We start from the raw sequence: 16039 nt of genomic DNA, 5'->3' as shown, positions 1-16039 counted from the left end.
CAGTTGTAACTTCACAGGCTGTCTGTGCAGCCCATCAATATTACTAAATGGCTTTTCTCTAAACAGGGAGCCAAAAGGTACCATTCATTCTCAAGATGCTACAGAAGGAGGTGTAATAACACTCCATCTGTTGCTATTTTAGACTCATGTAATTAGTATGTTGTTTTAAATTTAAGCCAACATTTTTCACTAATCTGGATAATTAGTTTGCATTTATTTTCTGGCTCTTTTGTGAGGATAGTTTTGGTCATACAGGATCAAAGGAAAACAGGAATAGTATGAATAATAAAACTTAAGGTCAATCTTTTCATATGTTTAATTACCACTTTAATTTGCTTTACAATGCATACTAGTGAGAAATAGTGGTGTAATTTATGTTTATTTTGACATCTTGATTCACAACAGTGTCTTAGTGCTACCAAATCGATTCATCGTGATTAAAAGTTTGTGTTTACATAATATATATGTGTGTACTGTGTAAATTATTATATATATAAAAATACAAACAAATGGATGTATATATTTAAGACATTTTTTTATATATATATAATATAAATTATACAATCGTGTAGCCTAGTTTTGTTCAGGCAATATCAGACGATTAGAGCCATAATATTATGATAGTTAAATAAAGTCCTCCTGGGATGTTTGATTTTAGATCAAAACTCCAATAATGCACATTATGTGTGTAATTTATGTTTTTATTATTATTTTGCTGCTGCAGATAATGATGGGAGATGTAGTTTGGTCACTCATGCCTCTCAGCATAAACTGATTAGTGTTTTCTGGCAAACCTTAGCATATCTTTTTCATTAACAATACACATGAGTACAAACTACATTGTACTGTCGGCATCCAGAAATAAATGTGTAATGATTGAAAACGATTTGCTTCCACCATTGCTTCCCACTCTTAATTACAACTTTGTGGTGGCGTCCATGCATTCAACTTTTGAATATAATCTTTTTCATATGACTTGAATGCACCAATAGTCACTATACTGATACTTGCAGGAAATTAACACAATAACATTTTATGGGCGGAAGGAACACGATCAAACTGTTATGATCATTCCTTCTGACAGTGGGACTGACTGAATCATGTGAATTAGGGGTCAGTTAGCATGTGTGCATGAGTATGTGTGTTTTTTTGTTTGGTTTATGATTACTATATGTACATGAACATTTATATATGAGGTGTTCGTTGTAATTAGTAGGTTTTTTTATCGTTTGATGTTTGTGATTGGTTGGTAGCCTACCATTTGATCTTTGTCAAAATAAAACTATGTAAAATGGACTGCATTTATATAGCGCTTTACATTTTTGCTTCACATTCACCCATTCATACACCGACGGCGATGTCAGCCATGTAAGGTGCCATCCAGCTCGTCGGGAGCAGCTGGGGTTAGGTGTCTTGCTCATGGACACTTTGACACTTGGTCAGGTGGAACCAGGGATTGAACCACCAACCTTGTGGTTTGTAGACAACCTACATGAACCACTGAGCCACTGCCGCCCCAAAAACTTTTTCATGTTCATTCATTCAAACCTTGGAGTTTAGTACCCTCATAGCACATTGTTGCCCTGGGGCAACAAAACAATATCTGGTTCAGGGGTGGGGGTTCGTGCCTATATGGCATGAAATAAAAATGCACAAGGTACAAAAGGTACAATAGGTACATACCCTCTCTCATTATTTTAATATTTTGTCATGTCTAAACGTCTCATTTAAGTCTCGAAATGAGACGTTTTTGTTCTGTATTAAATAGCAGCTTAACCTGATTTCCTGATGTGGATATGTAGGTCTCTCCTTTTTTCTTAAAAAAAAAAATCAAAAAATCCAGGTTACAGATGGTTCTCAGGAAGAGGTGAGAAGCTATTGCTACACACATGGGCCACAGGGCCAAATAAATAGCATATACAGTCAGTCAAACCTACAATTGTGTGAAATAATTTGTAGGTATATATCACAGTTTATGCTATACTCACTTACATAAATAAACTATAGTGTCCTGCACCCACTATAAAAAAAACATAAAAATAATATATATATATATATATATATATATATATATATATATATATATATATATATATATATATATATATATATAGGCTATATATATATATATATATATATATATATATATATATAGAGAGAGAGAGAGAGAGAGAGAGAGAGAGAGAGAGAGAGAGAGAGAGAGAGAGAGAGAGTCCCCATTGAAGAAGTAGCCTAAACTAAAGTAGGCTATGCCTTAAGTTCTCCACACCAAGGGAAACAAGGGGTTAATGAAGAGACAGAGCTGTGAGTTTAGTTTGCCCAACCTCTGGAGAGTCTGCGAAAAAAGTCCCGTCTGAATGAAGGTTACAGACACTCATAGAGAGCAGGAGGAAAGTCAAACACACACTGTCTGACAGAGAACGAGAAGAAACGGCTCGGTAAGTATCATCACGCGTATCATATGACGTTGACTTTCATTCAAAAAACATCGCGTTTTAACAGCTAGACACCGGAGAAGGTGACACGTAGCGTGATGGCAAGATGCCCTTACCGTGCTGGTAGAGTTTATATGGATACAACAAGTCATCTATCAAGTTTCACAGCTAAAAAGTTTAAGCTTTCAATGAAAGAAAATAAAAGGTAGGCTAGCGGTTTTGTTCAGTCCAGTTATGTTTTAGAGGTAACGTTAAGCTATACGTTTACGTTCACAGTGTAGCGCTTTGCTTTGATAGCGGTCTCTGAGCATCTGTCAAAACGTGTCCCTTAGGCTATTATCGTTTTAATGTCTGTAAAAGTATAAACATATGTCGTCTCATCAATAAACCTCGGGTTGCTGTTCAGTCAAATCTTAGACTTCAGTGTGGGAGCGCCCATTCCAACAAAATTACCATGGTAACATTGGTTGCAGCAAAAGTAGCCTAACCTAACGTTACCATATTTAACACTAAAATATACTATAACTATAAATCGCAACTAATTATGTCCAAGGAACTGTTTAAGAGTTATGCCGTTTGTTTATTTATTTATTTATTAGAATGGCAGACATTGTGCAAATACCATTGAAGTAAAATGTTAACATTACATAGGCTACAGTAGCTGTCACAATGTGTACTTACGTTATGATATTATCTTAGCCTATTATATTATAATATATTATATAATGACATTAGCTTTAATATGCCACCTAAAGCTACCAAAAACGAGTAAAGGTACACACACACACACACACACATGTTGGTCTATGTGGTTTACAGGGACTCTCCATAGGCGTAATGGTTTTTATACTGTACAAACCGTATTTTCTATCCCCTTACACTGCCCCTGCCCCTAAACCTACCCATCACAGGAAACAATCTGCATTTTTACTTTCTCAAAAAAACATCATTTAGTATGTTTTTAAGGCCATTTGAATTATGAGGACTTTTGATATGTCCTCATAAACCACATTTATAGTGTAATACCAGTGTAATACCCATGTAGTTATACAAATTTGTGTCCTCATAAACCACATAAACAGGCTCACACACACACACACACACACACACACACACACACACACACACACACACACACACACACACACACACACACACACACACACACACACACACACACGCACACATATATTATATTATAAAAATAATATATTTATTATTTTTCTTTCTCAGTTAATAAGGTAACGAACGATGCATCTCTTCATCCGGCTACAAGATTATAGTATAGATATAGATAAATAGTAATAAAGTGATTGTAGCAGATGTAAGGATGTTATTAGCATGTTGCATTGAGACTATAATGTAATATTTGGTCTCACAACTTCAATTTTGTGTTCTGTGCTTTGATTCAAAACATTTCAAAGTGTTTTCCCCTTCCGGTTACTGATAACAAGATCAGAGAAATATTTTTGTCTTTCGTTTAGACTAGAGTTATCCATACCAATGTTTTTTCCCCCCTAACATTAATATTTGATTCATGTTTGTTTATTTATCATAACTCCAGAACAAGGAATATTGTTTGAAACATGAACTCCACAACTCTTAACCAAAAATAGAATCCTTCAGACTGTGTCTAACATAATTTGACTAATTCAGTTTGACCCTGGTTTAGGATATCGATGCACTTACAGTGCTGGAAGAGGAACAGTGCATTGTGCCATTCTTACACAGGCTGAGGGAGAAAATCGTTCTCATGAAAGTCAAGTGTGAGAGCTATTTGCATGGAGAGTGTGTGGTCAGCGATTTTCCCCTCATCTCTCAATGGGTCAGATGGCTAGACTCATGGCACTGTTGTAATCTTCCAATGCAGTCTGACCTTGTTGCTGTTTGTTCTTACAGTGTTTGGAGGTTTCTGTGGACAACCAGACCTTAGCAAACAGGAGTTACTTCTTTGAACTACAGAAGGTGTGAAGAAGAACAGGCCTGGAGATAAGCAAACAGCAGTTACTAGGAGAAGGTGAATGTCTTTTGTCAGAACGCGTGCCATCAGCAGACTGAGACACAGAAAAATTGGTTATCTCTGGCTTACTGTCTGATGTGGTCAGCGACAGCGGATCTAAGCAGCTCTGTCCACCATATGATTTCCATGTAGCCTTTTTGCCATCTTTACAAAAGCTTTGCACTCAATGATACTCCGATAATCACAGCCAGGGCTCAATATTATTGTAGACCCAGTCGGCATCTACCAGAACACATCTACCAAAGCGTGACATGCTAAAAATCAAGCAGGACTAAGTCTATGCTTCTCTTTTAATTTTACAGAACCTCTCATCTTAGCTGCCAAGACAACTAGAGCAAGGAATCTCCTTTAAGAGTCTCTCGGAGCTAACAAGATAGACGTAGGGAGGGAGTAAAAAGAAAAAGAGAAGAGGGAGGGAGGGTGGGTGTAGAGCCAGAGAGAACTGGCACTCAAGTGTGAGCGAGAGAGCACGCAGAACACAGCGAGCGAGCGTCTCCTGTAACCATTGGCACTTTGATACATTTCAAAGCCTTGCTTTCTCCACTGAAGAATCAGATAACGCAGTTAGCATCTGAGACTCGTACTCATGCAGGCGGCCAAATGAATGGGCTTTTTTTTGTGTGAGGAGCGACAGATCAAAAGGACTTGTCAGAGGCGGCTGTAATTGAGGATGGATTTTTGAGGGACCTGCTGGGTAAGAGGGATCCTAATAGTGTCTTTAGATCTTACAACAGCCGACAAAGTCAAAAAAGGAGAGGAAAATTCACAATGGATGGCTTTCCTGAGATTTGTTGGCAGTGCTGATCTGTTGTTCACTGTGTTGATGTCTTTGGGTCTCTAAGATTCTACGAAATAGAAAAGAGCTGGTGTCTCTGGTGCAGCTCAGTTCCACGCTGGACCACACAAACTATCTGGAGGAGGTCTGGAGAGCATGGGGAAATCAAACAGCAAGCTCAAACCGGAGGTGGTGGAGGACCTGACCAGGAAGACCTACTGTAAGTACTTTCTGTTTGCACTCTTAAAAATAAAGGCTCCAAAAGTTATTCTTTTTCCTGCAGCGATTAAGGACCATTCTGGGTTCCCCAAAGAACATTTTCTTTAGTGTAAAGAACTTTTGAATAATCTGAATAACCTTTTTCTACTACATAGAAGATTTTGTGGAATGGAAATGTTCTATTGATGTTTAAGGTTCTTTGTGAAATCATAGATGGCAATAAACCTTTATGTTTCTACATCATAGCCATGTTGGCTATATTACAAGTGATTTTATTTCTCTCTTATCCACTTGGGTCCTGCACATGCACTAATTAATAGTGGAGAAAAATGAGTTGAAACAATTTCATTAAACTGCATTCAAGATCTTGTGGCTGATACCATTTTGTCACAAGAAATCACAAATCTCGTGGCAATGCAAATTGTGATTAGCAGATGCCTGGAAGTGTGCCTAATCAGCATGTTTTAAAAGCCCTCCAATTGGGACTTGAGCTTTATGAATATGCAAATTGGTCGGCCTTGAGATATGCAATCAGGCTGGTGGTTGCCCAGAGAGATATCTGAAAGTGGCTTGCTCTCTGTCAGTGAAGCAGATTGTGTTTCCATGGATGCATAGGCTATATATGTAAACACGTTGAGCTAGGTCTTGTTTCTAAAACTAGTGTCAGTATCGACAAATGCTGAGGACACGATTTAATGCACTTGTTTAACTGAGACAAATGTCAGTCCTTGGCTGTCTATTTTTTGGAAATGAATTGTGTTCATCACATTTCTCTCTCAAATAGCAATCGAATAGCAAATACCTATCCTGACCATTCGTTTATTGAAGGTGATTTAGGAAGCCTGATATAAAACAGATCAATTTTCATCAAACTTATGAAAATAAGCCAAGACACTGTTACTGTCTGTGTTAATAAGCAATAAATGCGCTAAAGTAGGTAGTGCTAGTTTAAAGTCAAGCAGATATAGAATGGGAAGTGGCAGCCAATGGCTTCCTCCGTGCTGGGATGGACTTCATGGCCCTCGCTTTCTTTCTTTCTTTCTTTCTTTCTTTCTTTCTTTCTTTCTTTCTTTCTTTCTTTCTTTCTTTCTTTCTTTCTTTCTTTCTTTCTTTCTTTCTTTCTTTCTTTCTTTCTTTCTTTCTTTCTTTCTTCTCTTTCTTTCTTTCTTTCTTTCTTTCTTTCTTTCTTTCTCTGTCTAAGTCTCTCTCCCCCATTTAATTGCCTCTCTGTGAGCATGGAATGGAATACTGTAATTAAGGCTTTATCAGCTCTGCTTTGCAATGAAGGACGTTACATTTCTCTTTCTATCCATGTTTCCCTCTTACTTACCCCTCTCTCTCCTCAGCAGTCCCTTATCTTTTCCCTCTTTTGTAGTTTTTTATTCTTCCTATCCCCATTTGTAACCTTTATCGGTTTTTCTTCCTTTTGTTCCGTCACGTCTTTCAACTCTCTATGAGCTCAAGCCTATAGCTTGAAATGATGTTTTAATCAAAAACAAGTCTTTAATTATGTACTTTTTTTAGGACTGCCTTAGCTCTATTGTCTGGGAGTACTAGAAGAAGAAGTAAAGCTATAGAACATATTCAGTCTTTAAATACATTTGTTTTTGCAGGATGATCAGCAAGGAACAATATTGATCACAATTTATCTAATAATATATTAAAAAGTACAGGAGTAGCAGTCATATTGCAAAATAGTATCACTTTTTTTTTTCTATTTTATTATATTTTAAAATATAATATATTCCTGTGATGGCAAAGCTGAATTTAGCTGCCATTGCCAGTCTCCAGTGTCATAATCCTTCAGAAATTATTCAAATATTCTGATTTGATGCTCACATAACATTACTTATTACTATAAATGCAGAAAACATGTAATTTATTTATTATATTTATTAAAGCATTTTTTGTAGCATTATACATGTTTTCACTGTCACTTTTGATCAATTTATGATCCTTGATCAAATGCATACTTGATGAATAAAAATAAAGATGAAAAAAATCTTACCACAAATGTTTGAATCATATCATTGTATGATCCACAAAAATGTTAAACAGCAAAATGTTTTTTAACGTTCTCTCTCTCTCTCTCTCTCTCTCTCTCTCTCTCTCTCTCTCTCTCTCTCTCTCTCTCTCTCTCTCTCTCTCTCTCTCTCTCTCTCTCTCTCTCTCTCTCTCTCTCTCTCTCTCTCTCTCTCTCTCTCTCTCTCTATATATATATAGATCAGCCATTTCACGTCTGTATTTTGCATATGTTTATGTCAATTAAAGGACAGCTTAACTTGTTTTACAGCTGTGGAGGCTTGCTGCTGCAAGTGTTTATTTCTCATGAGTGGGCTACATGATTGAGTTTTTTTTTTTTTTTTCGTGGCGGAAAGCAAAGGGAATCGTGCATGAATACAGACTAGATTTTAATGCAGGCAGAATAATTTTCATTCTGCCAGGAAGACCTTGATCAAAAGCTTATCAATCAGCACACTGGCTCACCTATTCAGTGTGGTAAAACATAGCAGGCACATCTCTTCTGTCGGGTTATGTAAAATTGTCTGATGGCATTTTCATAGCAATCATTAGATTATTTAATAGAGGACATATCTCTTGGTATTGATCGAATGTAAGCTGCAGCAGCTCTATGGAGAATTGTAGCTTCAAAGAACTACAGTAGTGGGCATTAGAGGCTTGAATGATTTAATGAAGCAAATTTAAACAAAGGCCCGTATCACTGCCGGTTCAATGCCAGCTCACATCTCACTAAAGTGCTGTGTATTAGGCTCCAGTAGCACTTTCTGTGGAGAGATCCCTAAGCGCTTAGAGCGCTAGCGCAATAGCCCCATTACAGTTTTGCCCTTTCAGCCAGGAGATTTGCATACAATTGACATTTTAGGTTCCCTTTGGAGTTTTAGTGGCTATATAGTCCAAATGAAATATTAGTGTGCGAACTCTTAAAGGACTAAATCACCATGATTAACCAAATGTCATCATTCACTCATTCGCATGCCCTCATATGACTTTGTTTCTTCTTCGGTTAAGCACAAGACATTTGATTCATACACAAGTCACTCTTTTCCATGCAGTTGCAATGAAAAAGGACTGACGTTTTTAAAGCTTAAAAACAAAACACAAAAGCCCCATAAATCTATCTCAAAAGTAGTGCAAATGAGTTTTTCCTATATTCCAGGGGTGTGTTCATTCATACTTGGCAGGTTTGGTTTTTGATTAAAACCAACTGACACAATTGCATTTGAGTATAGTCATGTCAAGTCACCTTTATTCATATAGCAGTCAGATCAAGTTGAATATTAAGTGTCCGCGACTGAGCAAGCCAGAGGCGACAAGTGTTAACGCTGCTATCTAGCTGATCCCTGGTGTGCACTAAACAAGGCAACCAAGACCCACATTTTCAGGGGGTCTCTGTCCATTTCCAAAGGAACTCTGGTGTAGTTTGACTGAAATATGAATACAGCATGGACCAAAGACAATGAGCCAAAAACAGGGCGTGATTTCACAAGCTGCGAACTTAAAAAAAGACAGGATACCTGGTTCTTCTCATCATTGCAGCAACGCTGTCTATTACAGTTCTGTGCAGAATTCACAACTGGGTTTTGTTGCAGTAGATCTTCATTTGTGTGTCTTTTTCGCTCTGGACTAAAAGAACCAAGAGAACCGAAATAGAAGTGTGAACACACCCTAGGTGTACCAAAGTCATAAGATTTGTGATTGAGATTTTATAACTTTTCACCCTGCACCACTATCTGGGGTAGCATTCAGTTGTTGCTGTGTGCACATTGTACTGTGTATGGTCCCCAAACAATATTTTTACAAGGGTTTTATCGGCGCTACGTATTTGGAACCCATAAAAGGTTATATATAGAAGTATAGTTGAGTATACTCCAAAGACTCTTTTATGGTAAAATGGTTCTATAATGACAAGAAAGAAACCTTTTGGCACTTAAAAAGGGTTCTATATAGAACACTGCAAAAAAATAAATTTCTTATCTTAGCAAAAACTCTCTTAATTTTGAGTATTTCCCCCCCCCAAAATAAGACAATTACTTTTGCTTGTCTAGTAAATAATTCTTGTTTTAAAGGGATAGTTCACTTTGAAATAAAATTTCGATATGTTTTAGCTTACCTCATGGGCATCCGAGATGTAGGAGAATTTGTTTCCCCATTTGTTTCAATTTTGACCATTTTAGATCAAACCGTTCTTGTCTGTGCCTCACATAATGCAGGTCTATGGTCACCACCTCAAAGAGCATACACAGAGAAGTCCAGATTAAACAATCCCCCATCGTAAGTACACACTGATGGCCTAAGACACGAAACGAGCGGTTTGTGTGAGAAAACGAACAGTATTTATATCGTTTTTACCTCTTGTACACGACTACGTCCGACTGATCCGAGGGCGCGCGTGCGTGTTTCCTGTTGTGACATTCGCGCGTTCTGGCTTTAGTCTGCGCAAGCGCGGAAAACATATTTAGACGTACAGGACATCGCAATGGAAGAAGATTTCGATATATTAACAGAAAACGTTGAACCATATTTATTTGAACCAGAATACACTGATCAAGAATGGGATACCACTTCCGGCGCTTTCCGCGCTTGCGCAGACTAAAGCCAGAACGCGCGAATGTCACAACAGGAAACACGCACAGGCGCCCTCGGATCAGTTGGACGTAATGGTGTACAAGAGGTAAAAACAATATAAATACTGTTCGTTTTCTCACACAAACCGCTCGTTTCGTGTTTTAGGCCATCAGTGTGTACTTACGATGGGTGATTGTTTAATTTGGACTTCTCTGTGTATGCTCTTTGAGGTGGTGACCATAGACCTGCATTATGTGAGGCACAGACAAGAACGGTTTGATCTAAAATGATCAAAATTGAAACAACTGGGGAAACAAATACTCCTACATCTCGGATGCCCATGAGGTAAGCTAAAACATATCAAAATTTAATTTCAAAGTGAACTATCCCTTTAAAAATGTTTAGATGTTTGGACTGGAAACAAGACAAAAATACTAAGTAAGAAAAGCATTTTTTGCAGTGAAATTTTTAAGGTTCAAACTACGTAGCGCCGATAGAACATTTTAAGGTTCTATATAGAACCTTTTCTTCTAAGATATGCTTCACATCCAAACACATGCGAGAAACGGGTGCTTGAGACTGGAGTTCGAGCGAAAAAACTGGAATTGTTATTAAAAATGATAACCCACAAGAAGCTTGTGATCCAAATTGTCTGTGCGCTGATTTGCAGCAAAAAGGAGAATGAGAAAAAAAAGAGATTATTGGGGAGCAAGGATTGTGTGATACGCAAAAAGATTTGGAAGTAAATAAATCATTTTGCAATATTTCTGCTGTTGCGGCTTGTCAAGCAAATGTTTGTGTTTTGATGAAATTATATCTATTGAAATACTGATATTCTGGTCTATAACTCCTCCCCAAACCCCCCACTGACCTTTATCTTGCTCTCTCATTGGATGTAGGTCTTCACCTATGTAATTTTCAGTCAGAACCAAGCGGCAACCTCCCGCAGTTTCTCTTGAAGGCAATACGTAAGTGACTTAGACTGCAATTGCTCTACTGGCCACTATAGGGACAGGCTCCAGAAGGGAGCAGAATCTCATTGAGCCCCATGTTAAAATGGCCAAATTTACAGCAGAAAAAAAAAATTACAGCCTGGGACAAATTATGGTTTTGGTCTATACGGCTAATTTTGCCCTTTATGAAAACTGTGAGTGGGGTGAATTTTTTTATAACTCATTCATTTACATTATTTAAAGCCTTAAAGTTCTGCATAATTAAGGGCGTGGCCACTTTGATTGACAGGTGGATAGCCATTCATCAGCTGTCTGTTAGTCATCGCGTCACCTCAGCTCCGCCCATGTCCCGCCTCTTTGCCCATTTTCTGTTATACGGGTGTGATGCACGATGGCTAAGATGGTACTTTACGCTTCAAAACTGCACTTCAGAATCCTATCGGTGACGTCACAGACACTACATCCATATTTTTTTACAGTCAGAACACATTTCAAACAGCAGGATTTTGAATTGCCAACAGATCCAGATATATTCAGCATGCCAAATATCTCACAGGCATCTGCAACACATGGTCCATTCTCTCAGATCGTTTCTTTGATAATGCACTCACTTAAACGAGCACCAATTTACCTCAGATTTTTCATTTTTCAGTAAATTCTTTGGCAAATCAAAATCGGGGATTACCTCATCATCAGTGTGAACTTGGCATTAAACACTTCTCAAACACAAATTGGATTCAAAAGAATACTTTGTTTTTAATTCAAGTCAAAGGATTAAAAAATAGCAATTTTTTGTTGCACATTTTGGAACTGGACAGCCCTCCTTCCTCATTCTGTACTTCCTCGTTCTCTTTCATTATATTGAGTGGCCACCATTTGTGTTCCAATGAAGTAAATCAGTGATTTCACACAGGTTTGCATTTAGTATTTTCATTGTTCAGGTGAACTGCGCCTTTAATTGCCCACAGTTATTGTGCTTTGAAAGCATGTCTGAAGGGGCCAGTCATTTCCTTCTCCGTCACGCTTTTCTAAATCCTCTTTTTCCAAAGCTTTAAATACAAATGATTTGTTTACCCCCATCACAGTCCGCCTCAATAATGATTTCCTGTGATTTTTCAAGGAGGCACAACCCAATATCTGAAAAGATCTTGCCACTGGGTGGTTTCCAAGCGATTACTGATCTTAGTAAAAGACCAAAAAAGTCTTTCACAAAATGGAAGGATGGTTGTTTGAAGGGTTTTGGTATAAAACTAGAAGCCAATATTTCCTCTCAACAGACCATTTAAAATTGTGCATTTCATACAAATGTTTATGTTTAATAGTGATACAAGATGGTCTGCACACACTGACTGAGTCTGAAACCTTAAAAATGTTGACGTCTTAGGCAGAATACAGTGGTAAAAAGGCATCAAGGCATGTTTGAGTCCAATGTTTGCATAACATCCTACTAAAATGCCTCCATCTGGTCGATTTTTTTCTAAGGGCAGCATAGATGCATCATTTGTTGCCTACAGCAGTCCCAGCAGGATTTCATTGCCTATTTCTAATCATTGCAGCCCAAAATTACAGAGCTGGCTTTGACTTTCCTCAAACATTCTAAGGCTAATGTCATTCTAATGTTTCCTGCATTCTTTTTTTGTGTTGTTTTGCAGTGAAACACATGAATAATCATTATGTAATTGTGAAAATAGTGTAAGTGACAGAACCTTTATGCAACACATGTCTGACTAGGTGCGCAGCAAGGACTGATTATTGACTGACGGCATAATTCAATGGCTCAGTAGTTGCTTTATGAAAAGTAGGAAGAGGCCTTCTGACTATCAAGTAAAGCGACTAATAACAGTTGGTTTTGCTCATCGTCCTTTTTGGGGTTAATTTTGCTACAATAGCAGACTGCTGCACAAACATGCTTCATACATTAAAAGTATAGCAAATAATGGCGCAACAATCTGCATTAAACACATAAGAAATTAGTTGGAAATGTCTGTAAAGTTTGTATTCAGAATTTTGATCCATCTAAAATTAATAAGCACAAATGATCTCAATGGTGTGCACTTCGTCAACAGCCACGTTATATGACAGACAACATATGCCATCTTTGTACGGCCCTTTCAGTGAAATCCAGCCTTTATATGCTCATGTGAATCACTCTTGAAACACAGCTTTGTTTCCTGGCGGACCGTTAAAGACTGCCACACACTGCTCACACTGGTTTGTTGCGCTAGTTTTACAATTTACTGCACTTGTTGGTCTTCTAGTTGTTTGCATGGCTAACAGATAAAGTCTCATTTACGGGAAATAGCTTACTTCAGCATTGAAAAATAAGGTGGATACTCTATAAGCTGGAAGTGGATCCGTAGCGTGCAGTTCTTATCTTAGAAATAAGAATCAAGAAAGAACCGTCACAAATTGTGGGTGATATTACTTTCGGCTCAACTGTCACATTGGAAATTAAAGTTGAGCACATTGCATTGTGGGATACAGTATTACATGCAGCAAGCTCTGTTCTATGCTCCTCATTTTGGCACATTTTGATTTCTCTTCATCTTTTTCTCACGAATGAAGCACAAAATTCCCAAAGGAGGTTTTAGAGAGACAGCATGAAGGAAGGTAGACAGACATTGCCCACTTAAATCTTCAAACGCTTTTCCTCTGTGATAGACTTAAGCTCCAAACAGCCATATTTCACTGTTAATGATTATCAACAAACAAAGAATTCCCTAACCAATCAAACAGCAACCAGGCAAACATGTCAGAAGAAGTTAACGTATATAGTTATTTGCATGCATTTGGCAGATCTAAACTAAACCTGTGCAGTGTTTGACATCCTGTTTCTGGCTATGTTTTGTGTCATTGTGTTGGTTACATTTTTCAGTCATTGTTTTTCAAGCTTCTGGGTTACTGCTGTTTCCCAGCAACAACATAACTCTACTATCCCAGCACTAGGCTTGTGTGGGTACGGTTTCATATAGCCTTCTCCTTATAATGCTTTACCCAGAATGACATCTGTTATATGAGGGAATATGTATTTTTGACAAATCACTGCTGGTTATGCGGTTGCCCACGTCTGTACCCAATCAGTCAAATACTTGCCTGTTCTATAGAGGTGGGATGCCCAGGGTGAACAGGAAGCCAGACCAGGAGGATTATGCTAAGTAAGAACAAGAATGCTTTTTAATTTTTATTTTTATGAAACTACAACAGTATGACAAACTGATCGGTAGATAATATTAAAACGCATTTTTGGGTATAGAGACTAGGGCTATCAATATGTTAATTTAGTAGATTAAATTACATCAGTTTTAATTAATAAAAAATGATATACAGAAAAATATTATATCCAGACCCATACATATTTTATTTTCCTATTTACTTTAATAATATTTTTTCTCTACCATCAGTGCAATTCAAGCTCAAAGCACTACTTTACTTTGATAACATTTTTTGATAAATTGATTGCGATATGTGTCTAATAATACACAGATCTCGCATAACATTATAACCTAATATTGTGTTGGTCCTTCTTTGGCTGCAAAATCTGCCCTGGCCCGTTGAGGCATGGACTCCACTTCACTCCTGGAGGTGTGCTGTGTATCAGGCACCAAGATGTTAGCAGCAGATCCTTTAAGTCCTGTAAGTAGCGAGGTGGGGCCTCCATCGGACTTGTTTGTTCAGCACATCCCACAGATGCTCAATTGGATTGAGATCTGGGGAATTTGGAGGCCAAGTCAACTCCTAAAACTCGTGCTCCTCAAACCATTCCTGAACCATTTTTGCTTTGTGGCAGGACACATCTGCTGAAAGAGGCCACAGCCACCAAGGAATATGAAAGGGTGTACAAGGTCTGCAACCAATGCTTAGGTATAGGTGGTACGTGTCAAAGTAACATCCACATGGACCCAAGGTTCCCCAGCAGAACATTGCGCAAAGCATCACACTGCCTCCGCTGGCTTGCCCTCTTCTTCCCATAGTGCATCCTGGTGCCATGTGTTCCCCAGGAAAGCTACACTTTGGGCCATCCACAAGATGTAAAAGAAATAATGAATCATCAGACCAGGCCAACTTCTTCCATTGGTCCGTGGTCCAGTTCTGATGCTCACATGCCCACTGTTGGTGCTTTCGGTGGTGGACAGGGGTCAGCATGGGCCCTTTGACTGGTCTGTGGCTATGCAGCACCATACGCAACAAACTGCCATGCACTGTGTATTCTGACACCTTTCTAATTTGAGCTACAGTAGCTCCACTTCGCTCCACATGTGCATCATGACCCTGTCGTAGGTTCACCACTGTTCCTTTATTGGACCACTTTTGATAATCTGACCACTGCAGACCGGGAACACTGCACAAGAGGGTAATACTTTACTGTTAGATTAAAAATTGCATAACTGCAGTATAGTCCATCTTTACCCATATAAATGTCTAGTTTTTCCTCATAGACAGGGATGCATAGCCATGTTCATCAAGTTTGTTAGGGAAGCCTCTCAGAATGTTAAAATGAAAGTAATGTTGTTTGTTGTCTGAGGAGTTGTTGTTTTATTGTATTTGTCTCTATAGTTATGTTTTACTTTCTTTGTTTTCTGTATTTTCTGGTTTGCACGTGTTCCCTATGATTATTAATTTCCATAGCTTATAATTATCTAAATTATTTTTTATCAATGTACCTTTAATTTCCTCAATTTCAAAACCCTCATAGATTATGTATTCAGGTAATTTCATATTTGAATCTTATGCGGCAGAGCACTGATATTTAAGTGGGGGAATTGTTTATTTACTGTACTTTTTAATTAGTCTTCATATTAACACTATTATTTATTCATTGAGACCAATTTGTGAATGCAACAGCATGCATGAAAATGAGAGGGGGATTTATTGTGTAAACAGAATAATAGGCCAATCATTGCATTACAGGTTTTAGCATAACAAATCAGGTTTTTTTTTTCTGGATTTATATTATATTTTTAAGTCTTTAATTCAATCATTTGTTCATTGTGTTCTCTCCTATTTTCCCCTACAGTTACAGAGAAAGAGGTTCAGCAATGGTAAGTTTATC

At 37.9% G+C, this 16039-nt stretch overlaps 1 protein-coding gene across 4 annotated transcripts in view; it reads left to right on the top strand.

Annotated features, from left to right (window-relative positions):
- Positions 1-2328: 2328 nt before the first annotated feature.
- The window catches only part of ncs1b (neuronal calcium sensor 1b), an 87981-nt gene continuing 74270 nt past the window's right edge, over positions 2329-16039 (top strand). The window contains exons 1-4 of one of the 4 annotated variants that reach the window (XM_067413528.1): positions 2329-2438; positions 4335-4452; positions 5298-5450; positions 16004-16028. In XM_067413528.1, coding sequence (XP_067269629.1) covers positions 5387-5450; positions 16004-16028 — 89 coding nt within the window. In that variant the 5' untranslated portion in view covers positions 2329-2438; positions 4335-4452; positions 5298-5386. Of the gene's footprint in view, positions 2439-2514; positions 2641-4334; positions 4453-4897; positions 5451-16003; positions 16029-16039 lie in introns of those variants that run through there. The other 3 variants (XM_067413530.1, XM_067413529.1, XM_067413527.1) reach the window with 3 other exon arrangements.

The sequence above is a fragment of the Pseudorasbora parva genome, chromosome 13 (genome assembly GCF_024679245.1).
Source record: "Pseudorasbora parva isolate DD20220531a chromosome 13, ASM2467924v1, whole genome shotgun sequence".
Taxonomy (NCBI): domain Eukaryota; kingdom Metazoa; phylum Chordata; class Actinopteri; order Cypriniformes; family Gobionidae; genus Pseudorasbora; species Pseudorasbora parva.
The sequence above is the reverse complement of the archived record's forward strand: the minus strand, read 5'-3'. Positions and strand labels throughout refer to the sequence as shown.